Genomic DNA, 27,698 nt, shown 5'->3' with positions numbered 1-27,698 from the left:
TTGGGGTTGGGGTTGGGGTGGGGTGGGGGTTGGGGTTGGGGTTGGGTTGGGGTTGGGGTTGGGGTGGGGTGGGGTTGGGGTTGGGGCTGGGGTGGGGTGGGGTGGGGTTGGGGTTGGGTGGGGTGGGGTTGGGGTTGGGGTGGGGTTGGGGTGGGGGTTGGGGTTGGGGTTGGGTTGGGGTTGGGGTTGGGTTGGGTTGGGGTTGGGTGGTGTTGGGGGTTGGGTTGGGTTGGGGTGTGGTTGGGGTTGGGGTGGGGTGGGGTTGGGGTTGGGATTGGGTGGGGTTGGGGTGGGGTGGGGTGGGGTTGGGGTTGGGGTGGGTTGGGGTGGGGTTGGGGTTGGGTGGGGTGGGGTGGGGTTGGGTTGGGTTGGGGTGCAGTGGGGTTGGGGTTGGGGTTGGGGTGGGGTGGGGTTGGGGTTGGGGTTGGGTTGGGTTGGGTTGGGTTGGGGTTGGGTTGGGTTGGGTTGGGGTTGGGGTTGGGTTGGGGTTGGGTTGGGTTGGGTTGGGGTTGGGGTTGGGTTGGGGTTGGGTTGGGGTGGGGTGGGGTTGGGGTTGGGTTGGGTTGGGTTGGGTTGGGGTGGGGTGGGGTGGGATTGGGGTTGGGGTTGGGGTGGGGGTGGGGTGGGGTGGGGTTGGGTTGGGGTTGGGTTGGGTTGGGGTGGGGTTGGGGTTGGGGTTGGGTTGGGTTGGGGTGGGGTTGGGTTGGGGTTGGGTTGGGTTGGGTTGGGGTGGGGTGGAGTGGGGTTGGGGTTGGGGTTGGGGTGGGATGGGGTTGGGTTGGGGTTGGGTTGCAGTGGGGTGGGATTGGGGTTGGGGTTGGGGTGGGGGTGGGGTGGGGTGGGGTTGGGTTGGGGTTGGGTTGGGTTGGGGTGGGGTGGAGTGGGGTTGGGGTTGGGGTTGGGTTGGGTTGGGGTGGGGTTGGGTTGGGGTTGGGTTGGGTTGGGTTGGGGTGGGGTGGAGTGGGGTTGGGGTTGGGGTTGGGGTGGGATGGGGTTGGGTTGGGTTGGGTTGGGTTGGGTTGGGGGGGCGGTGTGCTGAGGTTGTCCACGTTATGCTGAAGTGCGTAAAGGAGTGGACTCGATGCTGACGTTCCTTTTCCTCTTCTTGTGCTGGTTTCCGGTAATGGACACGTGCACTAAGACGATGATTAGGAAAAAGCCTGTCCGCGGGGAAACAGAAGAAGGACGATGGAGGATTCATCTTCACAATAACAAAGAAAGAACTTGCATTTCTATGGCACCTTTCACGACCTCAGGACCTCCCAAAGTGCTTTACAGCCAATTAAGTACTTTTGAAGCATAGTCACTGCTATAATGCAGCCAATATGCGCACAGCAAGCTCCCACAAACAGCAATGTGATGATGACCAGATCATCTGTTATAAAGATGTTGGCTGAGAGATAAATATTGGCCCAGGACAGCGGGGAGAACTCCCCTGCTCTTCTTCGAAATAGTGCAGTGGGATCTTTAACATCCACCTGAGAGAGCAGACGGGGCCTCGGTTTAACGTCTCATCCGAAAGACGGCACCTCCGACAGTGCAGCACTCCCTCAGTACTGGCACCGGGGGTGTCACCCTAGCTTAGGGTCTCAAATCTCTGGAGTGGGACTCGAACCCACAACTCAGAGGCAAGAGAGCGTGCTGCCCACTGAGCCAAGGCAGGCAGTTTGGATCTGAGGCTCTCTCTCTGACAGAGGATTGGGCGGTGTTTCCTCTTCAGATCCTTCTCCCCTGCCTACCCCAACACTCCTCCCAGAGCCAACCCAATGGATTGCCACACTCAAACCCTGTGGGAACTCTGTACACTTTCACCTTCCTACTCAGGATAGTCTTGTAATCCATCAAGTAATGAATCTATATTAACCAAGCTACTTACCTATCATACCTAACGTGCCAACAGTGGTGCCCACAGTAGTCAGGATAGTGGGTTTACCAGGAATAGGACCAACTTCTGTCCTGCACTCACCTCTGGAAGTGCAAGTGCAAATATTCACTGCAAAAGGAATGAGAGAATGTGAAACAAAACAGAGAATGCTGGAAACACTCAGCAGGTCAGGCAGCGTCTGTGGAGAGAGAAACAAAGTTAACGTTTCAGGTCGATGACACTTCGTCAGAGCTGGAAAAGGTTAGCGATGGAACAGGTTTTAAGCAAATACAGAGACAGGGAAAGGGGGAGGAAAGAACACAAGGGGAGGTCTGTGATAGGGTGGAGGGCAGGAGAGATTAAATGACAAAAGGGATAGGGGTGCAAGGCAAAATGGGGATGGTAACGGGACAAGTAAAGAAACAAAAGATGGGTCTAGAGGAGGTGTAAATGGGAATATCAGAATCATTACCAGCACCTGCTGTCTGAAAAAATGGGAGCGGTGGTGATGATCTGAAATTGTTGAACTCGATGTTGAGCCCGGAAGGCTGTAAAGTGCCTAATCGAAAGATGAGGTGCTGTTCCTCGAGCTTACGCTGAGCTTCATTGGAACAGTGCAAGAGGCCGAGGACGGTGAGGTCTGAGTGGGAGTGGAGCGGAGAATTAAAGTGACAGGCAACAGGAAGCTCGGGGTCCCCCTTACAGACTGAACGGAGGTGTTCCGCAAAGCGGTCGCCCAATCTGCGTTTGGTCTCCCCAATGTAGAGGAGACCGCATCGTGAGCAGCGAATACAGTATACTAGATTGCAAGAAGTACAAGTAAATCGCTGTTTCACCTGGAAGGGGTGTTTGGGGCCCTGGACAGTGGGAAGGGAGGAGGTATAGGGGCAGGTGTTGCATGAGAAAAATAACAGACTTGCTTCTCCGTTATAACCTGCTATCACTGAATAAAATGGCCTCTAATTGCAAGGACAGTCCTGCTCTCGGTGTGATCTGGGTTTTTATTCAGATCAGTGTGGACAGGATTCTGTATCCCATGACAGAAAATTAGAATTACACCGATTTTACAGCACAGAAACAGACCATTCGACCCAACTGGCCCGTGCCGGTGTTTATGCTCCACACGAGCCTCCTCCCACCCCTCTTCATCTCACCCCATCAGCATATCCTTCTATTCCTTTCTCCCTCATGCACTCATCCAGCCTCCCTAGATAATAAATAATAAATACTTTTGCTTGATAATAAATGCATCTAAACTTATTGTTTGAGATCAAGTGGGCAGCCTTAAATTATAAATGAGCCAATCGGATGTGCAGGTTTACTTCATGTTTTATTCAAAGCCCTTTATTTAAAAAGACGACCTTTCAATTTGTGCAAAGGAGTGGCCTCATTATTCATCGACTCCCAACTTCAAAACATCGAAAGTACTAATCAAAGTGCCAACTATGTATAACAGGCACTCCAGAGCTTAAAGACTGCAGGGTGACCCTACTTCAGAAGTAAACAGCTCTTTTGAAATATTTACATTGCACTCGAGAATAAAACTAACCAAACCCCATTGTTAGTGATTTGGATTTCCTCTTTCATCAGATTACATAGGACGTACAGCACAGAAACAGGCCATTCGGCCCAACCAGTCCATGCCGGCGTTTATGCTCCACTCGAGCCTCCTCCCGTCTTTCCTCATCTAAATCTATCAGCATAACCCTCTATTCCCTTCTCCCTCATATGCTTGTCGAGCCTCCCCTTAAATGCATCGATACTATTCGCCTCAACCACTCCCTGTGGTAGCGAGTTCCACATTCTCACCACTCTCTGGGTAAAGAAGTTTCTTCTGAATTCCCTATTGGATTTCTTGGTGACTATCTTATATTGATGGCCTCTAGTTTTGCTCTTCCCCACAAGTGGAAACATTCTCTCTGTATCCACTCGATCAAAACCTTTCATAGTGTTAAAACCCTCTATTAGGTCACAGCACAAGCCAAATTCTATTAAACAAAATTTCTATTAAACAAAAAGCCTGGGCACATGTCATGAATGGAATAGCATGGCATAGGACTGAAGATTAACATTAATAATGGTGTAAATACACCGGAGCTTGTGTGGGATTCCCTTCACATTCTCCCATCTTCTCCGAGCAGTGGCAAAGGGTGCAGTGTCAAACCCTTCATTTCAGGCTAAAATTAACTGTCATATTTATTTACAAGTCAGATAATTACACAGAAGCAATAAGTCAGCAAGAAACTTAATATTAAAGCAATTAAAACCATGATGAAATCAGTCTCCAACGGATTCAAATACCCTCTTGAAAATGTATTTTTTCACAGTCAGATAGTCTGCAAGAGTTTTGAAACAAACAATCTATTGTTCTCCAGTGCAATGTCACTCGTAAGGGGCATGATTCCTATGCTGATCTAATGGAATTCAACTTCACAAGTGAACTGAACTGTACTAAAGGTATTGAGAGGAGTCTCCACTATAGAATCCAGACACAACTGTCATTCAATCAAGTTCAAACACAACGAGATTTTGCATTCAACACTTATCCAAGTTTCACATATTTGTTAGTGGCTAGGCCTTATATCATTTAATTACCCGCTACACTGTCACATCAAACACTCCCAGGGCAGGTACAGCACGGGTTAGATACAGAGTAAAGCTCCCTCTACACTGTCCCGTCAAACACTCCCGGGGCAGGTACAGCACGGGTTAGATACAGAGTAAAGCTCCCTCTACACTGTCCAATCAAACACTCCCAGGGCAGGTACAGCATGGGTTAGATACAGAGTAAAGCTCCCTCTACACTGTCCAATCAAACACTCCCAGGGCAGGTACAGCACGGGTTAGATACAGAGTAAAGCTCCCTCTACACTGTCCCATCAAACACTCCCAGGGCAGGTACAGCATGGGTTAGATACAGAGTAAAGCTCCCTCTACACTGTCCCAGCAAACACTCCCAGGGCAGGTACAGCACGGGTTAGATACAGAGTAAAGCTCCCTCTACACTGTCCCATCAAAGCTCCCAGGGCAGGTACAGCACGAGTTAGATACAGAGTAAAGCTCCCCCTACACAGTCCCATCAAACCCTCCCAGGGCAGGTACAGCACGGGTTAGATACAGAGTAAAGCTCCCTCTACACTGTCCCATCAAACACTCCCAGGGCAGGTACAGCACGGGTTAGATACAGAGTAAAGCTCCCTCTACACTGTCCCATCAAATACTCCCAGGGCAGGTACAGCACGGGTTAGATACAGAGTAAAGCTCCCTCTACACTGTCCCATCAAAGCTCCCAGGGCAGGTACAGCACGGGTTAGATACAGAGTAAAGCTCCCCCTACACAGTCCCATCAAACACTCCCAGGGCAGGTACAGCACAGGTTAGATACAGAGTAAAGCTCCCTCTACACTGTCCCATCAAAGCTCCCAGGGCAGGTACAGCACGGGTTAGATACAGAGTAAAGCTCCCTCTACACCGTCCCATCAAACACTCCCAGGGCAGGTACAGCACAGGTTAGATACAGAGTAAAGCTCCCCCTACACAGTCCCATCAAACACTACCAGGGCAGGTACAGCACAGGTTAGATACAGAGTAAAGCTCCCTCTACACTGTCCCATCAAAGCTCCCAGGGCAGGTACAGCACGAGTTAGATACAGAGTAAAGCTCCCCCTACACAGTCCCATCAAACCCTCCCAGGGCAGGTACAGCATGGGTTAGATACAGAGTAAAGCTCCCTCTACACTGTCCCATCAAACACTCCCAGGGCAGGTACGGCACGGGTTAGATACAGAGTAAAGCTCCCTCTACACTGTCCCATCAAATACTCCCAGGGCAAGTACAGCACGGGTTAGATACAGAGTAAAGCTCCCTCTACACTGTCCCATCAAAGCTCCCAGGGCAGGTACAGCACGGGTTAGATACAGAGTAAAGCTCCCCCCACACAGTTCCATCAAACACTCCCAGGGCAGGTACAGCACAGGTTAGATACAGAGTAAAGCTCCCTCTACACTGTCCCATCAAAGCTCCCAGGGCAGGTACAGCACGGGTTAGATACAGAGTAAAGCTCCCTCTACACCGTCCCATCAAACACTCCCAGGGCAGGTACAGCACAGGTTAGATACAGAGTAAAGCTCCCCCTACACAGTCCCATCAAACACTCCCAGGGCAAGTACAGCACAGGTTAGATACAGAGTAAAGCTCCCTCTACACTGTCCCATCAAAGCTCCCAGGGCAGGTACAGCACGGGTTAGATACAGAGTAAAGCTCCCTCTACACCGTCCCATCAAACACTCCCAGGGCAGGTACAGCACAGGTTAGATACAGAGTAAAGCTCCCTCTACACAGTCCCATCAAACCCTCCCAGGGCAGGTACAGCACGGGTTAGATACAGAGTAAAGCTCCCCCTACACAGTCCCATCAAACCCTCCCAGGGCAGGTACAGCACGGGTTAGATACAGAGTAAAGCTCCCTCTACACTGTCCCATCAAAGCTCCCAGGGCAGGTACAGCACGGGTTAGATACAGAGTAAAGCTCCCTCTACACTGTCCCATCAAACACTCCCAGGGCAGGTACAGCACAGGTTAGATACAGAGTAAAGCTCCCCCTACACAGTCCCATCAAACCCTCCCAGGGCAGGTACAGCACGGGTTAGATACAGAGTAAAGCTCCCTCTACACTGTCCCATCAAAGTGCTTAATCCATAAATTCAAAGTGACCTTTCATTTAGTTGTTCTTATTCTCTCTTTAAGATGTCAACTACCAACTGTTGGGACAGCTTGAGTTTCACGTAGGTCCCTGACAGGAAGCAGAATATCTCAGACTGCACAAAGTCTTGTTATTGTCCGAGTCTGCACATTGAACGTATCTGAATACTATCCCTAATGAAGGCCATGGGTTCTGATAGTCTGCGTGAACCAGGGAGGGGTCCTGAGTTTTTATTCAGGATTTTCTATTCGCTGTGACACTTTGTAACTGAATGAAGTAACTCATTAATTTGGAGACACAGCAGTTATTAATATGCACATACGTGGCAGCGAGTGATTCGGCACAACCCCGGGTGCTGTTACGCCGTTAAGTCCCCATTGTTTTACCTGATAGGGTATCACTGTGCATCTGGCCGCTCTCCCCTTTCTCGCTGAGGACAATCAGCACCTGGTGCACTCCCGGATCCACCCAGCTGAGCGCTATAGACAGGGAGGCCTGTGTGTCTGAAAGAGACGTGGACAGTCAGATCGGGAATAATACGCACAAGGTATGGTGTACACTCATTCTGCAGCCCTGTGATCTGAGACCAACCAGCAGAACACTGGCAAAAAAGAAAGAAAGACTTTGCATTTCTATAGCGCCTTTCACAACCTCAGGACGTCCCACAGCGCTTTCCAGCCAATAAAATACTTTTGAAGTGGAGACACTGTTGTAATGTAGGAAACATGGCAGCCAATTTGCGCACAGCGAGCTCCCACAAACAGCAATGTGATAATGACCAGAGAATCTGTTTTGGGTTGTTGATTGAGGGATAAATATTGGCCCCAGGACACCGGGGAGAACTCCCCCCGCCATGCTCTTCTTTGAAATAGTGATCGTGGGATCTTTTACGTCCACCTGAGAGAGCAGACAGGGCTTCAGTTTAACATCTCATCCGAAAGACGGCACCTCCGACAGTGCGGCACTCCCTCAGCACTGCCCCTCCGACAGTGCAGCACTCCCTCAGTACTGCCCCTCCGACAGTGCGGCGCTCCCTCAGTACTGCCCCTCCGACAGTGCAGCACTCCCTCAGTACTGCCCCTCCGACAGTGCAGCACTCCCTCAGTACTGCCCCTCCGACAGTGCGGCGCTCCCTCAGTACTGCCCCTCCGACAGTGCGGCGCTCCCTCAGTACTGCCCCTCTGACAGTGCGGCACTCCCTCAGTACTGCCCCTCCGACAGTGCAGCACTCCCTCAGTACTACCCCTCCGACAGTGCAGCACTCCCTCAGCAGTGCCCCTCCGACAGTGCAGCGCTCCTTCAGTACTGCCCCTCCGACAGTGCGGCGCTCTCTCAGTACTGCCCCTCTGACAGTGCAGCACTCCCTCAGTACTGCCCCTCCGACAGTGCGGCGCTCTCTCAGTACTGCCCCTCCGACAGTGCAGCACTCCCTCAGTACTGCCCCTCCGACAGTGCGGCGCTCTCTCAGTACTGCCCCTCCGACAGTGCAGCACTCCCTCAGTACTGCCCCTCCGACAGTGCAGCACTCCCTCAGTACTGCCCCTCCGACAGTGCAGCACTCCCTCAGTACTGCCCCTCCGACAGTGCGGCGCTCCCTCAGTACTGCCCCTCCGACAGTGCAGCACTCCCTCAGTACTGCCCCTCTGACAGTGCAGTGCTCCCTCAGTACTGCCCCTCCGACAGTGCGGCGCTCTCTCAGTACTGACCCTCCGACAGTGCAGCACTCCCTCAGTACTGCCCCTCCAACAGTGCAGCGTCCCTCAGTACTGCCCCTCCGACAGTGCGGCGCTCTCTCAGTACTGCCCTGGAGTGTCAGCCTGGATTTTGCGCTCAGGTCCGTGGAGTGGGACTTGATGCCACGGGCTTCTGGCTCAGAGACGAGAGTTCCACCCACTGCGCCACGGCTGGCACTGATTTTGGTGAAGAGGAGAATTGCCCCTTGGACTATTTCGCACCCCTCCGTCGTACCGTTCACTTGCTTGATCTTCCAGTTCCTCTGTTCCATTGGCTTGCCATCGACGGAGAAAATGATCGGCAGGCTGCTTCCTCTGCCATGGCGGTGCGAGGCGGTGATGGCGATCGACTGCTCCTCTCTCCGTGGCGTGCACAGGAAATCTCCGGAATATTCTAGCAGTGGGCCAGGCGCCTCTTCCCAGAAGTCTTCAATGTGAATCACCAAGTGTGCAGTGACAAATAAGGAAGGGTCGTCTATAAACGTCATAAACAAATGGAGTTACCATCACTTACTGCAACATGAACATATCTGTGTTAAGCTCTTTCCTGAGCACTAATATGTTAGGTTTGAGAGCTTGTAAGCTTAAAGGGGAAGAAATCCTAACTCACACCAAGTCCCGTTCAGCCATCAGCCCTGTGCTCGCTGACCTACATTGGCTCCCACTCCGGCAAAGCTTCAATTTTAAAACTCTCATCCTTGTTTTTAAATCACTCCATGGCTTCACTCCCTCCCTATCTCTGTAACCTCCTCCAGCCCTACAACCCTCCGAGATCTCTGCGCTCCTCCAATTCTGGCCTCTTGCGCATCCCCCATTTTCATCGCTCCACCATTGGCGGCTGTGCCTTCAGCTGCCTGGGCCCTAAGCTCTGGAAATCCCTCCCTTAACCTCTCCGCCTCTCTGCCTCTCTCTCCTCCTTTAAGACGCTCCTTAAAACCTACCTCTTTGGCAAACCTTTTGGTCATCTGCCCTAATATCTCCTTATGTATCTCGGTGTTAAATTTTGTTTGATAATCGCTCCTGTGAAGCGCCTTGGGACGTTTTATTATGTTAAAGGCACTGTATAAATGCACGTTGTTGTTGTTGTAGTCACTGTTGTAATGTAGGAAACACGATAGGCCGAATGGCCTCCTTCTGTGCTGTATTTTTCTATGATTCACTGTAGGGGAGTATTTTCCGCTTTGGAGCTTCTGACTTGGAGCTGGGAGTCTGGGATCACCAGGAATTCATATCAGGAAACTGCGTACCCCTCAGCCCCTGAACCCCTGTACCATGGGAGACAGTCCTGCCTCGCGCAGTATGCTTACAGACTGCAGGAGAGAGGAACCTTGCATCCCATTGGGACTAGGTCAGGTTCAAACCCAGGTGTCATAGTGAAATGGGCAATGACCTCGTACACTGACCCACTTGTCCCGTCCTCACATGGGATGGCTAAGGGGAGATTCCATCTGCTCCTAATTCCTGGTGAAATCATGAACCTGTCGCACTCACACCCATCATAATGAAGTGTTTCGAGAGACTGGTCCTGGCTCACATCAAAGCCAGTGTTCCCGCCTCTCTTGACCAACACCAGTTTGCCTATCGTGCAAACAGATCAACGGAGGATGCAATCACAACTGCTCTACACTCTGCACTGAATCACTTAGATGGTAAAGAGACCTACATCAGAGTGCTGTTCATAGACTACAGCTCAGCATTTAACACTATCGTCCCCAACAAGCTGGCCACCAAACTCCACACTCTTGGCCTGAACACTTCCCTCTGCAACTGGACCCTGGACTTCCTAACAAACAGACCCCAGTCTGTCAAATTAGGTAACCACACCTCCCCCGCCCTGACCCTGAACACGGGGGCCCCACAAGGATGTGTGCTGAGCCCCCTCCTCTACTCCCTCTTCACCCACGACTGTGTGGCTGTTCATGGTTCCAACACCATCATCAAGTTTGCGGATGATACCACGGTTGTTGTGTATGTAACCTGTACCACCTTAAGAGACTACCTTAAGAGATGGACTACTTTCTCTTGGCTACTGTATATTGTAGTACCGGTGGTGACAACACCGGTATATAAACTCTGTGTAGTAATTTGCTAAGCAGTTCAGCCCTGACCTTCGATTAGTAAAGACCTGTTTTAGTTATTCTTGTTGTCTGTGTCCAGTGATTTATATTAAGCATATCTGGAACACTCAGACGCAACAGTGGCGACGAGTCCGATCTTACCCTGCGGCAGTTTGCATCCAAGGCAGCTTCGTCCCCAGAACGGGCGTCAAGAAGAGGCATCCGCCCTCATCATCCTGCTGAGCACCGCATTCGCACGGGAGGCATCGAGAACCCAGGGAAATTACTGACCACGAAGTCCTCCATCAGCGACAGGCAGTGATCATCCTTCTACCACGGTGGTGGGTAAGCCGATCTAGCGACACGGGCAGAAAGTCGGCCGCGTTGTCAGTGGAGAAGGGGAGGGAAACCGGAGGAAAAAAGGGCAGAGAACTCGACCGCAGCCGGTGAAAAGGACCGGGCTGCAATCGGGGCCGAGAGGCGCAGCGACAAGGGCAGCGTTAAGGCCACGAGAACCGCGGAGAACTTGACCGCAGCCGGTGTAAAGGGCCGGGCTACAATCGGGGCTGAGAGGCGCAGCAACGAGGGAAGCGTTGATGCCCACGAGAACCGCGGGGGGAGCAAAAGCAGCGTCGGGGGAAAGTAAGAACCACTGGGAGGCGAGAACGGCAACAGCGCGGTCAGCGCCATTGTAGCCAGCGGGGGAAGAAGACAAGCGCGGGACAAGCCGCCAAGCGCGGGAAGCCGCCATTGTAGTCGGCGGGGGAAGAAGACAAGCACGGGAAAAGCCGCCAAGCGCGGGAAGCCGCCATCTTGGGAAAATAAAAAAAATAAAAAAATTCAAGGATGCCTAAACACGGTAACATCACTGCTTTTGATAGTGATGTTGAAGATTGGGCCACGTATGTAGAACGCATTGGAGTTTATTGTACAGCAAATGAAGTACCAGATGATAAGAAAGCAATAACATTATTAAACTCAATGGGGGCGAAGACGTACGGGTTATTGAAGCATCTGATAACACCAGATAAACCGGCGGATCAGACTTTCGCGAAAATTGTTACGATCCTGCAAGAACATTTAAACCCCACGCCGCTGATGATAGCGGAACGATTTAAATTTTACAGCAGAACACAGCTGAAAGAGGAAAGCAACACTGAATTCTTAATTGAACTGTGTAAGCTATCAAAGTACTGTCAGTTTGGTACAGGACTAGCAGATGCTCTGAGAGATAAATTCGTGTGTGGATTATTAAAAGAAGGAACACAAAAGCGTCTGCTAGAGGAAAAGGACCTTACGCTTGAGAAAGCTGTCACCATTGCAGCATCGCACGAGGCCGCAGCAAGAGGCACCGCGGAAATGCAACTAAGGTCATCGGAACTCAGCACCAATCAAATGGCATTGGGTGCAGTAAAGTGTTATCGTTGCGGAAGGACAACGCACGATCAGAATCAGTGCTAGTTCAAAAATCAGGAAGGCAGAAAATGTGGCAAGCTCGGCCACATAGCTAAAGTATGCCGGTCAGGTAAGAAGACCAGCAGCAAAAAGTCACCGCAGGAAAAGTGCAAAAAGGTACACAAGGTGACAGAGAACAGTTTGGATGAACAGAAGACGGATTCAGACTCCAGCAGTAAGGAACTGGGTTGTCTAAGAATACATAATGTGGGTAACACAGCAGACCACCAAACTATCTGGGTCACACTTCAGATAGCAGGAGTCCAAGTGAAGATGGAATTGGACACTAGATCGGCATTGACGGTCATGAATAAGCAAGATTACAAAAGGTTATTTCCACACATTCCCTTAAGGGATACGGAGATTGTTTTGAAAACATACACGGGGCAAAGAGTATACCCCATTGGAAAGATAAAGGTAAAGGTGGTCCACAAGGATAAAGAAAGCCGAGGAATGGACTTATATGTGTTACCTGAGGGAGGTCCACCATTACTGGGACGGGAATGGATCAGGAGAATAAATATGGACTGGCATTCCTTAAAAGCACTAACTGTAGATTCCGGCAAAAAGGAAGATGTCAAACCTAAACGACTGTCCAGAATATTGGACGATGCTAAAGATGTGTTCCAGCAGGGACTGGGAACACTGAAAGGAATTACGGCAAACATCAAACTTGAAGAACATGCAAATCCAAAATTTTTCAAAGCCAGACCGGTACCTTATGCGATACGACCTGCTGTGGAAGCTGAGCTGGAAGGACTAGAATGGTCCGGAGTACTGTCAAAGGTGGACTGGAGTGAATGGGCCACGCCCATTGTTCCCGTCATGAAGCGTTCATCGAGTAACAAACCGGGGGAACCGGGGAAGGTTCGCATCTGTGGTGATTTCAAGATCACTGTTAATCCGGTGCTTCACACGGTGCAATATCCGCTTCCACAGATTGAGGATATCTTCGCTTCGTTGGCTGGCGGGAAATACTTCACCAAGATAGACCTGGCGCAGGCATATTTACAGATGGAAGCTGATGAAGCGTCACGCCAGTATCTCACGATCAACACGCATAAGGGCTTATATCGGTATAATAGACTGGTTTATGGAGTGGCATCGGCTCCAGCGATTTGGCAAAGGGCCATGGAGCAGGTATTACAGGGAATTCCAGGCACACAATGTTACCTGGACGACATTCTGATTACAGGAAATGATGATGAGGAACACCTTGCAAATTTGGAACAGGTGCTCAACAGATTGAAAGAATATGGACTTCGAGTTAATCACCAGAAATGTGAGTTCTTTCAGAAGCAAATCTCGTACTGTGGTCACGTCATTGACCAGGAGGGGCTTCACAAGTCACCTGACAAGATCGAAGCAGTTGTGAAGGCTCCCGCTCCGGAGAATGTATCCCAGTTGAGGTCGTTCCTAGGGTTGATTAACTATTACCATAGGTTTCTGCCAAATTTATCCACGGTGCTACACCCGCTGAACGCTCTTTTGCAGGAGGGAGTGCCATGGAAGTGGAGCGAGGACTGTAAGCGGGCCTTTCACAAAGGCAAGGCATTGATCACCTCTAAGGAAGTGTTGGCTCACTTTAACCCAACGCTGCCTATTCGGTTAGCTTGTGATGCTTCTCTATATGGTATTGGGGCAGTGCTCTCACATAAGTTGCCAAATGGCTTGGAAAGACCAGTCGCATTTGCATCCAGATCATTGACCTCCGCTGAGCGCAACTATGCTCAGATAGATAGGGAGACTCTCAGCCTTGTGTGGGGAGTAAAAAAATTTAATCATTACCTGCACGGGCAAAAGTTTATGCTGCTGACAGACCACCAGCCGTTGGTTTCCATTTTTAACCCTAAGAAGGGTGTTTCGGTGATGACAGCGCAGAGGCTCCAGAGATGGTCCCTTTTCCTAGGGGCACATCAATATCAGATCGAATTCAAAGGTACAAAGCAACATGGTAATGCTGATGGGCTGTCGCGCCTGCCACTACCTACAGCGGAAGAGGCACCGACAGTTGACCCTGTTGAGCTATTTCACTCGACCATCATCGAATGTTTACCAGTCACCAATGCAAGTATTGAGAGAGAAACCAGGAACGACCCGACACTGTCTCGGGTCTACGAATTGACAGTGAAAGGATGGCCAGCTCATGGTGAACCACTGTTACCGGCATTCTCAGCCAGACGAGAACAGCTGTCCGTCTGTCAAGGAACATTGATGTATGGAACACGGGTGATTATTCCTCCTAAATTAAGGGAGAGGGTTCTAAAGGAACTGCATGAAGGTCATCTGGGGAGAGTCAAGATGAAAAGCCTTGCTAGGGCTTATGTGTGGTGGCCAGGCATCGACCAACAAATAGAGGATCTGACTAAAAGCTGCTCGGGGTGCCAAAAAGTTCAAAATGCACCTCCAATTGCACCGCTGCATCCATGGGAATGGCCTTCAACCCCATGGCAATGTGTACATATTGACTTCGCAGGTCTATTCATGGACTCCATGTTTTTAATTGCGGTAGACGCACATTCTAAATGGCCAGAAGTGATTAAGATGGCAACCACTACCTCGGAAAAGACGATCGCAGTGCTAAGAACGATATTCGCAAGAAATGGATTGCCAGAACAAATATGTTCAGACAACGGACCGCAGTTCATGTCAGATGAATTCCAGAAATTCATGAAGAAGAATGGGGTGAAACATTATACCTCTGCCCCATATCATCCGGCTACAAATGGGTTGGCCGAGAGATTTGTACAAACGTTCAAAAAGGCGATAAAGGCCATGAGCGAAGACCAGATTCCACTACAACACAAGGTGGACAATTTCCTAATGGCATATCGAAACGCCACTCATGCAGTGACAAATCAAAGCCCTGCCATGATGTTCTATAACAGGAGGTTGCGGTCCAGGTTGGACTTGTTAAAACCAAATGTGCGGAGGGAAGTAGAAAACAAACAGTTCCAGCATATAAATAACAAGACCACTCGGAGTTTCGAAATAGGACAACCAGTGTTAGCCCGGGACTATAAGAATGAGAAATGGCAATCTGGAAAAATTCGTGCCAGACAAGGACCCCTGATGTACACGGTAGGTATTGGTGAAAACGTAATACGACGTCATGCTGATCAACTTGTAGAATCGAGAACAAGGGTCAAACCCATGACTACGACAGAGACACCAGTGGAAGAAGTTAGTGAACCTGAAGCATCTACCTCAGACGCCAATGTATCTGATGATGTCCAATCCATAAGAGATCAACTAGATGAGTCACCCCAGCAACGAGAACCAGAGACCCCTGAAAGGCGTTATCCAACTCGGATCAGGAGGCCTCCTCAGAGACTGAATCTTTGAACAGATTTGCATGAAGTTGTATATATGTTATCCATGTTATGTTTAAATTGGGATGTATACTGTTAAGCTAAAAAGGGAGGAATTGTTGTGTATGTAACCTGTACCACCTTAAGAGACTACCTTAAGAGATGGACTACTTTCTCTTGGCTACTGTATATTGGAGTACCGGTGGTGACCACACCGGTATATAAACTCTGTGTAGTAATTTGCTAAGCAGTTCAGCCCTGACCTTCGATTAGTAAAGACCTGTTTTAGTTATTCTTGTTGTCTGTGTCCAGTGATTTATATTAAGCATATCTGGAACACTCAGACTCAACAACGGTAGTAGGCCAGATCACCAACAATGATGAGTCAGCCTACAGGGAGGAGGTCCAGCATCTCGTGAAGTGGTGCGCCGATAACAACCTGGCCCTTAACATCAAGAAAACCAAAGAAATCATTGTGGACTTCAGGAAGTCTAAAGGCGGAAGTCACACCCCCATCCACATCCATGGGGCTGTGGTGGAAAGGGTGGACAGCTTTAAGTTCCTCGGAGTCCACATCGCGGAAGACCTCTCCTAGTCCCTCAATACCTCTTCTCTGGTGAAGAAGGCCCAACAGCGCCTATATTTCCAAAGGAGGCTGAAGGGATGTAACCTGTCACCCCTGATCCTCTCTAACTTTTACCGCTGCACAATAGAGAGCATCCTGACGAACTGTATCACAGTATGGTATGGCAGCTGTAGCTACTATGACCGGAAAGCCCTGCAGCGGGTAGTCAAAACTGCCTAACGCATTACCGGCACCCGGCTACCGACCATAGAGCACATATACCAGAAACGCTGTTTACGGAGGTCATGGACCATCATCAAAGACCCTACCCACCCCAGCCACAGTCTGTTCGCCCTCCTGCCATCTGGGAGACGCTACAGATGCATTCGCACCCGTACGACCAGATTTAGGAACAGCTTCTTTCCCAGGGCTGTCATCCTACTGAACTCCACAAATAAACTCTAAAGCCTGCACATCTGCCAATGCACTTTATTATGGTTATGTTAATGTTAATGTATTACAAGCCAAATGTATGTTGAATGTTTAAATGTCTTAATCTAAATGTACACTCTCGGGAGCCGCAAGCCTACATTTCGTTGTACTGCACTTGTGCACGAACAATGACAATAAAGTTGATTATGATTATTATGATCATGAACAAGTAAAAGAAAAAGAAAGACTTGCATTTATATAGCGCCTTTCCTGACCTCAGGATGTCCCACGGTGCTTTACAGCCAATGAAGTATTTTTGAAGTGTAGTCACTGTTGTAATGTAGGAAACATGGCAGCTAATTTGCGCACAGCAAGCTCCCACAAACAGCAATGTGATAAATGACCAGATATTCTGTTTTTGTGATGTTGATTGAGGGATAAATGTTGGCCAGGACACCGGGGAGAACTCCCCTGCTCTTCTTCAAAATAGTGCCATGGGATCTTTTACGTCCACCTGAGGGGCCTCGGTTTAACGTCTCATCTGAAAGACGGCACCTCGGACAGTGCAGCACTCCCTCAGCACTGCACTGGGAGTGTCAGCCTAGATTTTGGTGCTCAAGTGTCTGGAGTGGGACTTGAACCCACGGCCTTCTGACTCAGGAGTCCTAAAGGGTCAAATCCCACTCCCACTCTGACCTCTCTGACCTCGGCCTCTTACGCTGTTCCAATGAAACTCAATGGAAGCTCGAGGAACAGCACCTCATCTTTCGATTAGGCACTTTACAGTTATGTGGAGCGACTGGAGAAGCTGGGATTGTTCTCCTTCGAGCAGAGAAGGTTAAGAGGCGATTTGATAGAGGTGTTCAAAATCATGAAGGGTTTTGATAGAGTAAATAAGGAGAAACTGTTTCCAGTGGCAGGAGGGTCGGTGGCCCGAGGACACAGATTTAAGGTGATTGGCAAAAGAACCAGAGGGGGAGATGAGGAAACTTTTTTTAAGCAGCGAGTTGTTGTGAACTGGAATGCGCTGCCTGAAAGGGCGGTGGAAGCAGATTCAGTAGTAACATTCAGAATTGAATTGGAGAAATACTTCAAGGAGAAAAATTTGCAGGGCTGTGGGGAAAGAGCAGGAGAGAGTGGGACTAATTGGAGAGCGCGTTCAAAGAGCCGGCACAGGCACGATGGGCCGAATGGCCTCTTTCTGCGCTGTATGTTTATGTCTATGTTTGTATGATTCTAACTCTGTTTCTCTCACTCTCCGCAGATGCTGCCTGACCTGCTGAGTGTTTCCAAAATTTCTTATTTTCTTATTTCAGGTTCCTGCAGTATTTTGCTCTTGTCCTAAAGGGGATTGTGTTTCACGAGAAATACGGAATCTCCGCCGACAAATCCCTGTGGTCTCACTGAAATAAAATGCAACTGTGGACACGCGGACACCCAAACATTGACCCCGGTTCCTCGGATACTTGCGCTGTGTGAGGGAGCCTGCTGTCAGTCACCCTGTGATCCTGACTGTGACAAGAATGGACACAGTGACCTGGCTCAGCGATAACCACCTTAATCGGGAGTTGTCAAGTTGAGTGGAGCCAGGATAAATATTAGACTCTGAGCTCTACAAGAAAACGTTCCTGAACTGCCACATCATTGTGAGTGCAACACAGCAGGGTTTCCATGGAGACGCGAGGCAGTCTACTTTATCACCATTCACATTACTGAAATCCTAGCACACTCTTACAAGTGATTGCCTATTTCTGAGTGTGCTATTTCTGCTCATCAAGCTGAGGGATGTTGGTGATGAAAAGGGACATAACCTGAAATCCAAACAGTAAATGCTGGAATTACAGGGCCTCTGAACAGGGTGGGGGGGGGGGGGGGAGTTAACGATTTGTGTGTTAGCATTTCTTGAACTTCTCATCCCAAAGGTCCCCCGCCCGAAACGCAAATCTGTCTTGACTCTGTTCACAGGTTCACTGCTCTGCTGTGAAGTTTCCAGCATTTGCTGTTTGGATTTCAGGTTGTGTTCGTGTTGGGGTGTGGAATATTTTCCCATCCTGGGAAGCTTCCGCTCCCTCAGCACTACCTCTCAGATAGTGCAGCTCTCCCTCAGTACTGCCCCTCTGACAGTGCGGCGCTCCCTCAGTACTGCCCCTCCGACAGTGCAGCGCTCCCTCAGTACTGCCCCTCCGACAGTGTGGCGCTCCCTCAGTACTGCCCCTCCGAGAGTGTGGCGCTCCCTCAGTACTGCCCCTCTGACAGTGCAGCGCTCCCTCAGTACTGCCCCTCCGACAGTGCAGCGCTCCCTCAGTACTGCCCCTCCGACAGTGTGGCGCTCCCTCAGTACTGCCCCTCCGACAGTGTGGCGCTCCCTCAGTACTGCCCCTCCAAAAGTACGGCGCTCCCTCAGTACATCCCCTCTGACAGTGCAGCGCTCCCTCAGTACTGACTCTCCGACAGTGCGACGCTCCCTCAGTACTGCCCCTCTGACTGTGCAGCGCTCCCTCAGTACTACACCTCGGATAGTGAAGTCCTCCCTCAGTACTGCCCCTCCGACAATGCGGCACTCTCTCAGTACTGCCCCTCCGACAGTGCAGCGCTCCCTCAGTACAGCCCCTCCAACAGTACGGCGCTCCCTCAGTACTGCCCCTCTGACAGTGCAGCGCTCCCTCAGTACTGCCCCTCTGACAGTGCAGCGCTCCCTCGGTACTGTCCCTCCGACAGTGCAGCGCTCACTCAGTACTGTCCCTCCGACAGTGCAGTACACCCTCAGTACTGCCCCTCCGACAGTACGGCGCTCTCTTAGTACTGCTCCTCTGACAGTGCGGTGGCCCCTCAGTACATTCCCTCTGACAGTGCGACGCTCCCTCAGTACTGCCCCTCCAACAGTACGGCGCTCCCTCATGACTGCCCCTCCGACAGTGCAGTGATCCCTCAGTCCTGCCAGTCCGACAGTGCGGTGCTCACTCAGTACTGCCGCTCCGACAGTAAGGCGCTCCCTCAGTACTGCCCCTCCGACAGTGCGGTGCTCCCTCAGTACTGCTCCTCCGACAGTGCGGCGCTCCCTCAGTACTGCCCCTCTGACAGTGCGGAGCTCCCTCAGTACTGCCCCTCCGACCGTGTGGCACTCCCTCAGTACTGCTCCTCTGACAGTGCAGCGCTCCCTCAGTACTGTCCCTCCGACAGTGCAGCGCTCGCTCAGTACTGACCCTACGACAGTGCAGCGCTCCCTCAGTACTGTCCCTCCGACAGTGCAGCACTCCCTCAGTACTGCTCCTCTGACAGTCCTGTGCTCCCTCTGTACTGTCTCTCCGACAGTGCAGTGCACCCTCAGTACTGCCCCTCCGACAGTGCAGCACTCACTCAGTACTGCCCTTCCGACAGTGCAGCACTCCCTCAGTACTTCCCCTCTGACAGTGCAGCGCTCCCTCAGTACTGTCCCACCGACAGTGCAGCGCTCCCTCAATACTGCTCCTCTGACAGTGCAGCGCTCCCTCAGTACTGTCCCTCCAACAGTGCAGCGCTCCCTCAGTACTGTCCCTCCGACAGTGCAGCGCTCCCTCAGTACTGTCCCTCCGACAGAGCAGCGCTCCCTCAGTACTGTCCCTCCGACAGTGCGGCGCTCCCTCAATACTGGCCCCCCAACAGTGCAGCACTTCCTCAGTACTGCCTCTTCGACTGTGCATTGCTCCCTCAGTACTGCCCTTCCGACAGTGCAGCGCTCCCTCAGTACTGCCCTTCCAACAGTGCAGCACTCCCTCAGTACTTCCCCTCCGACAGTACAGCTCTACCTCAGTACTGCCCCTCCGACAGTGCGGCGCTCCCTCAGTACTGCCCCTCTGACAGTGCAGAGCTCCCTTAGTACTGTCTCCATTAATTGAAGATTAATCTCCATGACACTTGTGATGAAATATTCCATTCACCACTGCCTGTGACTGAGATCGGTTTCAGTGTCATTTCCCTTCCCCCAGACCTCATTGTATTGTGTACTGGAATGTGCTGTATTGTATACTGGAATGTGCTGGAATGTGCTGTGTGTAGGGCTCCGCCCATACCTGGCCCCGCTTGTAAGCTAGTTCAGTCTGGCCTCAGTCTCCAGAAGGAAGACATCTCTCTCTTCTACGTGTTACGTTCTAAGTTAATAAAAGCCTTGTTTTTGTTCTGCTAACTTCGAGTCTCGGAATTATTGAGGCACATCAATTTTATTAACTTATTTTTCAACACTATGGATCAACTCCTGAAACCCGAACGTTTGGATTTGGATCAACATGCTCCGGACGCATCAGCATGCTTCGGACACTGGTTTGAGTGTATGGAATTCTTCCTGGACAATTCCGCAGCCGTCAAAGATGCTACGGACGCTGCGAGGATGAGACTCGGAATTCTGCGGAATTGGGTAAGCCACCGGGTTTACCCCCTCATCCAAGACGCCGAGGCGTACCTGGCCGCCTGCGACATCTTAAAGGCGCATTACCAGCAGCCTACGAATGAGGCGTATGCTAGGCACCTGCTCGCTACCCGCGCACAGCGACCTGGGGAATCGGTGGAGGAGTTCCTAAGCACCCTGAAAATGCTTGGCAAAGACTGCAAGTGCCGAGATGTAAAAGCCGCAGTGTACACTGACGAGCTTGTTCGCGATGCCTTCATCACAGGTCTCAGCTCCACTTACATCTGGCAAAGACTGCTGGAAAAAACGGTGTTGGACCTGAAACAGGCTGCGGACACCGCGCGATCCCTGGATGTGGCCCAGAGAAACTCGGACGCCTACTCTTCAGCCCGCGCCGTCCACGCCGCCACGTGTGCACCGAGGGCGCCGCCATCTTGGAAGGCATCTTCCCCGCCCGACAGCCCGACACCGGCTGGGCCCCGCTCTCCCCCCAGAAGCCCTACGACAGCCGCGACGCGTCAGGGACCCAACTGCTACTTCTGCGGGCAGCCAAAGCACACCAGAAACCTGTGCCCGGCGAAAGGCACCACCTGCTTTAAGTGCGGTAAGAAGGGGCACTTCGGGAAAGTGTGCAGAGGGAACCCCGCCGGAAAACCAACCACCGGAAAACCCGCCACCGCCGCGTGTGCGCCGTGGGAGCGGCCATCTTGGACGCCATCTTGCCCGACCTCGTGGGGTCCGCCATCTTGTGAGCAGACAGCGTGGACGCCGTCTTGTATCGATCAGGGCCCTACAGTGGCATCGGTCACAGTGGACCAGACCAGGCCGCACCCGCTATCCAGATCAATGGTGGACATCGAGGTAAACGGGTGCCGGGTTAAATGCTTAATTGACAGTGGAAGCACGGAGAGCTTTATCCACCCAGAACTGGCACAACAACTCTCCCTAAAGGTGGTCCCTACTCAGGGTACCATCTCTATGACTGATAAAACCCAGACATCGACCATTCTGGGTTACTGCACGGTACAATTGTGCGTTAACGGAACTGTATATGATAATTTTAAAGTATTAATCATGAAGAACCTATGTGCGAGCGTGATCTTGGGCCTGGATTTCCAGTGCAACCACCAAAGCATCACGCTCAAGTACGGTGGGTCCCAGCCGCCCCTCACAGTGTGCAGTCTGGCTACCCTGAAGGTAAAGCCGTCTTCGCTATTCGCGAACCTTACCCCTAACTGCCGGCCAATAGCGACCAAAAGCAGGAGGTACAGCTGGGAGGACAGGCGGTTTATCGCGACCGAGGTAGACAGGCTCCTGAAAGAGCGCATTATTGAACGCAGCAACAGCCCGTGGCGCGCCCAAGTGGTAGTGGTAAGGGGTAGCGAGAAGAAACGGATGGTGATCGACTATAGTCAAACGATCAACAGGTACGCCCTACTAGATGCCTACCCGCTACCCCGCATATCAGAAATGGTGAACCAAATCGCCCAATACCGGGTGTTCTCCACCATCGACCTCAAGTCAGCGTACCACCAGCTCCCTATCAGACCAGAGGACCGCCCGTACACCGCCTTCGAGGCGAACAGACGCCTCTACCAATTCCTCAGAGTCCCCTTTGGGGTGACGAATGGGGTCTCGGTCTTCCAGAGGGAGATGGACTGCATGGTCGATGACCACCACTTGCAGGCAACCTTCCCCTACCTCGACAACGTCACCATCTGCAGTCACAACCAGCAGGATCACGACTCGAACCTCGAGAGGTTCCTGAAAACCGCACAAAAACTCAACCTCACCTACAACGAGGACAAGTGCGTTTACAACACCACGCGCCTCTGCATACTAGGCAGCGTGGTGGAGAATGGGGAAATCGGACCAGACCCCGACCGATTGCGCCCCCTACGGGAGCTGCCCCTGCCCAACACTCCCAAAGCCCTGAAAAGGTGCCCGGGGTTATTTTCTTATTATTCCCAATGGGTCCCCAACTACTCCGACAAAGCCCGCCCCCTCTTGAAAGCATCCTCTTTCCCGCTCTCTGCTGAGGCCCACGCCGCCTTCAAAAGCATTAAGCAGGATATTGAGCGGGCCACGCTACAGGCAGTGGACGAGAACACTCCATTTCAAGTGGAAAGTATTGCGTCTGACTTCGCCTTGGCGGCCACCCTCAACCAGGCGGGGCGGCCCGTAGCTTTCTTCTCGAGGACCCTCCAAGGGCCCGAGATCAGACACTCCTCCGTGGAAAAGGAGGCCCAAGCCATCGTGGAGGCAGTGCGCCACTGGCGCCACTACCTAGCCGGCAAACGCTTCACCCTACTTACCGACCAGCGGTCGGTAGCGTTTATGTTCAATAATAAACAGAGGGGGAAGATTAAAAATGATAAGATTCTTAGGTGGCGGATCGAGCTCTCCACCTTCGAGTACAACATCATTTACCGGCCAGGGGCCCTTAACGAATCCCCTGACGCCCTCTCACGAGGGATGTGTGCCAGCGCCACCGGGGATCGGCTACAGACCCTCCACAACGACCTCTGCCACCCAGGGGTCACGCGGCTGTTCCACTTCATAAAGTCCCGTAACTTACCCTACTCGATTGAGGAAGTTCGGTCCCTGACCAGGAACTGCCGCACTTGCGCTGAGTGCAAGCCTCGGTTCTACCGCCCAGATAGAGCCAGCTTAATCAAAGCTACACGGCCCTTTGAGCGGCTCAGCTTAGATTTCAAGGGCCCCCTCCCGTCCGTCGACCGCAATGTTTACTTCCTGAACATTGTGGACGAATACTCCCGGTTCCCATTCGCCTTCCCCTGCCCAGACATGACCAGCGCCACGGTCATTAAATGCCTCAACAGCCTGTTCTGCCTGTTCGGTATGCCGAGCTACATCCATACGGATAGGGGGGCGTCCTTCATGAGTGAAGAGCTACACCAGTACATGCTGTCCAAGGGGATCGCCACGAGCCGTACCACCAGCTACAACCCCCGGGGTAACGGCCAAGTGGAGCGAGAGAACGGGACAGTATGGAAAGCAGTCACTCTAGCTCTAAGGACCAAGGGCCTCCCTATCTCCCGCTGGCAGGAAGTCCTCTCGGATGTGCTCCATTCGATACGGTCGCTATTGTGTACGGGCACTAATACCACGCCCCATGAATGAATGTTTGTCTTTCCCCGGAAATCCACCTCAGGCGTATCCATGCCGTCATGGCTCTCCACCCCAGGTCCGGTACTCGTGCGAAGGCATGTGAGGGGCCACAAGACGGACCCTCTCATGGAGCCAGTACACCTACTCCACGCCAACCCCCAATACGCATATGTCCGGCACGCCGACGGAAGGGAGGACACCGTGTCCATAAAAGACGTCGCCCCAGCCGGCATCAACAACAACCACGGCAATAGCGGCAACGACGATCACAGCAACTCTTACCCACCCACTACCCTTTCATCACCCCCGGAAGAACACCGACCAACGGCACCCCCACCAACTACCCCTTCAACAACCCTGGCGGCACCCCTGGCAGAGACCCAGGAGGCTACCGGGGACACCCAGCCGACACCCGCGGCACCGCAACAGCCACGTCGGTCGCAGAGGACTATCAAACCCCCGAACAGACTAAATCTATAGAAGGGGTGAATGTGATGAAATATTCCATTCACCACTGCCTGTGACTGAGATCGGTTTCAGTGTCATTTCCCTTCCCCCAGACCTCATTGTATTGTGTACTGGAATGTGCTGTATTGTATACTGGAATGTGCTGGAATGTGCTGTGTGTAGGGCTCCGCCCATACCTGGCCCCGCTTGTAAGCTAGTTCAGTCTGGCCTCAGTCTCCAGAAGGAAGACATCTCTCTCTCTTACGTGTTACGTTCTAAGTTAATAAAAGCCTTGTTTTTGTTCTGCTAACTTCGAGTCTCGGAATTATTGAGGCACATCAACACTGATTCAAGCAATACAAGAGAAAAAAAAATGATCGGGGCCTTAATAAAAACTTTGTGCCCTTTCAGTTTCTTTGAACACATTTGTTTGTTAGTCATAAAATTAGCAGACATGAAAAAGACAGTGACGTAATAAAGACTCACTCCGCACTTGGTTGAACATAAAGCAAGGCTTTAATCGACTTGTAACAATACATGGAGGTCTAGTTAGTAGTCACTCGCTTCCCGTTTCCAGATTGTCTCTGGCCAAGGTGGGCCCACACCCGAGTATTTATACTTCTCGGACGGCGCCCTCAGCTGGCCCTCCAGTAGTACTTCCTGAGTTACTTCTTGTAGAAGTTGCGATTTATGACAGGCAGTTTGACTGATTGGCTGCGGGGATGGGCGACCAATGGCGGGAGAGTAGGGGGGGTGGGGCGGTGGGCGGTCATGTGATGAAACCTCCTGGGATACGTCCAGGCAGAGTTGGTGACCCCTCACCCACGACCTTCCGACTCTGGGAGGCGAGCGTGCCACCCAGTGATCGGCGGCTGACACCGAGAGATCGTCACCTTCTTGTGTCTCTGGTCCCCACAGGCTCCGTGTGGCGGCTGTTTCGGAGACGGCAGGTGGAGCCGCCACAGGCAGTGTCACCATGACGGCATCACGTGGACGTGACGCAGCGACACACACTCCGACACAAATCACTGCACGGCTTTGACGACCAAAGGCGTTTGCTCTGAAGTGGACTCAATCCCTGTCAGATCATCGAATCATAGAATCACACAGCACAGGAGGAGGCCATTCGGCCCATCATGCCTGTGCCGGCTCTTTAGTCGAGCTCTCCAATTAGTCCCAGTCCCCCCTGCTCTACCCCCACAGCCCTGCAAGTTTCTCCTTTTCATGTATTTATCCAATTCCCTTTTGAAAGTTACTATTGAATCAGGCAGCGCGTTCCAGATCACAACAACTCGCTGCATAAAAACATTCTCCTCCTCTCCCCTCTGGTAGTTTTACCAATTATCTTCAATCTGTGTCCACTGGTTACTGACCCTCCCGCCAGTGGGAACAGTTTCTTCATATTTACTCTCTCAAAACCCTTCATGATTTTGAACACCTCTATTAAATCTCCCCTTAAACTCCTCTGCTCGAAGGAGAACAACCCCAGCTTCATCAGTCACTTCATTTTAATTCAGGCCCTTCTCTACAAAAATTTTTGTTACCTAGAATTTACAGCACAGAAACAGGCCATTCAGCCCAACTGGTCCGTGCCGGTGTTTATGCTCCACACGAGCCTCCTCCCACCCCTCTTCATCTCACCCCATCAGTATATCCTTCTATTCCTTTCTCCCTCTTGTGTTTATCCAGTGTAAGAGCCATAAAAGCTTAAGAAAATACTTTAAAATAGTGGCTAAATGGCATAATACAGTTAATTTACCTGAACGACTTATTGTATTAAGAAACCCCCTATTTTCTTGCTCCAGTAGTATAGTCCGACACCCCCTTCATTCTTGCCACAATGGAACAGTCCCTAAGCCACACATGGGTGCAGCCATTTTACAGTTTAAACTGCACGTGGTGAAAGAGGCAGAAGCTGTGAGGTTTGGAGCAGTACAGTTTTTGACCGTGTTCGTTTATACGTGTTTGCTTTGTAATTCCGTTTGTTAAGTGTTATAGTAAACAGTTTAAAAGACAAAGCTACGTTTGGGAACGTTTTATTTCGACACGCGTCTACTCGTTGTTAAAGGCCCCACAGCTCAGTGGCCTGCCTGTTTGGAAACTAAGAAGCGCCACTACATCCAGCTTCCCCTTAAATGCATCTATACTATTCACCTCAACCACTCCCTGTGGCAGCGAGTCCCACATTCTCACCACTCTCTGGGTAAAGAAGTTTCTCCTGAATTCCCTATTGGATTTATTAGTGACTATCTTATATTGATGGCCCCCAGTTCTGGTCTCCCCCACAAGTGGAAACATCTTGTCTACGTCTACCCTATCAAACCCCTTCATAATTTTAAAGACCTCCATCAGGTCACCCCTCAGCCTTCTCTTTTCTAGAGAAAAGAGCCCCAGCCTGTTCAACCTTTCCTGATAGTTAGAACCCTCAGTTCTGGTATCATCCTTGTGAATCTTTTTTGCACCTTCTCCAGTGCCTCTATATCCTTTTTGTAACATGGAGACCAGAGCTGAGCACAGCACCCCGAGTAAAGACAATAAAGTAGATATCTGACGGAACTTGGGTCGCCAACACTGATTGGACGTATCTCTGGAGGTTTCATCACGTGACCTCCAACCGCCCCGCCCCCGCACTCCCGCCATTGGCCGCCCCAATACGCCCGTCCTCGCGACGCCCTGCCTCCCCACGGCCAATTGGGAAACAAACAGACTGTTCGTCACACGATTGGCTGATTCTTGGCTCTCAGTCAAACAGCCTTTTCCCCCATCGCCATTGTTTTTACAGGAAACTCTCGATTTACCGGCACCCACACAACCGGAAATCTCGGTTAACCGGCAAAATTCAGGAGTCGGTTCAGTTAAGTTTTTCTTCATATTAGTGGCCGTTCCTCGATCTGTGGCTGTGTAATCGGGGGTTCCTGCACGTGTTGCTAAGCAACAGGGGCGCTTGGTCTGTGGCCGGGCTTCTTGCACCTGTTGCTAAGCAACAGGGAAGCCTGGATTTGTTACTGTGTACGGGGCTCTTGTACCTTTTAACTATAAGGGGGAGAAATTGGGTGAGTAGCGCCGCTTGTTAGCGCCTAAAGAGGCAGGCAATGGTTGTAGCGCCACTGGCTGCGCCTCCCGCGATATTGAGTTGGGGCGATAATGGTGGCGTTAGCCTTTTGCGCTGCGCCGCCACCGATGACATCATCGGTGTGCGCAGCGCCCTATTTGTGCCCCGTTCACGATATTTGGTTGCGAACGCCGCAGTTGCGCCGTTCGCTACCCGCGCCCGGTTCACGGGGCCTTACTGTGTCGGCAGCGGCGCAAGTTAAGGTGGAGGTGCGGGGCGGCCGCCTGCCAGCACCTCCGTCCCCGGCCTCCTAACCCACCCCCCCGCGGCATTGCCGGCTGTTTCCCGAGAGCCCGGCACTTCTCCTTGGTGCCGGGCTCTTTTGCCGGCATTCGCGATCGGGGATTGCGCTGTTGCAGGCCCCTCCGCCTTAACAGTGGGAGGAAGGCCTGCAGTACCGCAGCGTGCCGTGCCGCAGCGTGTGGCGCTGCGGCACGTTGCGCTGTGATATTCAGTTTCAACGCCCTAAGAGGGACGTGGAGCGCCTCGAGCCTCGCCCCGTCTCCCT

General features: G+C 51.6%; 1 protein-coding gene across 1 annotated transcript in view; it reads right to left on the bottom strand.

The window, feature by feature from the left end:
- Nucleotides 1-589: 589 nt before the first annotated feature.
- cdh16 (cadherin 16, KSP-cadherin) overlaps nt 590-27,698 on the bottom strand; it is a 112,606-nt gene continuing 85,497 nt past the window's right edge. Inside the window, exons 14-17 of the mRNA XM_085989538.1 lie at nt 8,534-8,773; nt 6,952-7,068; nt 1,877-1,993; nt 590-1,160 (exon numbers count right to left, since the gene is read on the bottom strand). Of these exons, the coding sequence (XP_085845664.1) occupies nt 1,051-1,160; nt 1,877-1,993; nt 6,952-7,068; nt 8,534-8,773 (584 nt within the window). The 3' untranslated portion in view covers nt 590-1,050. The remainder of the gene's footprint in view (nt 1,161-1,876; nt 1,994-6,951; nt 7,069-8,533; nt 8,774-27,698) is intronic.

The sequence above is a fragment of the Somniosus microcephalus genome, chromosome 6 (assembly GCF_052327205.1).
Source record: "Somniosus microcephalus isolate GS21.2 chromosome 6, FLI_Smic_1.0, whole genome shotgun sequence".
Lineage (NCBI taxonomy): Eukaryota > Metazoa > Chordata > Chondrichthyes > Squaliformes > Somniosidae > Somniosus > Somniosus microcephalus.
This window is presented reverse-complemented; position numbering and strand designations above follow the sequence as displayed.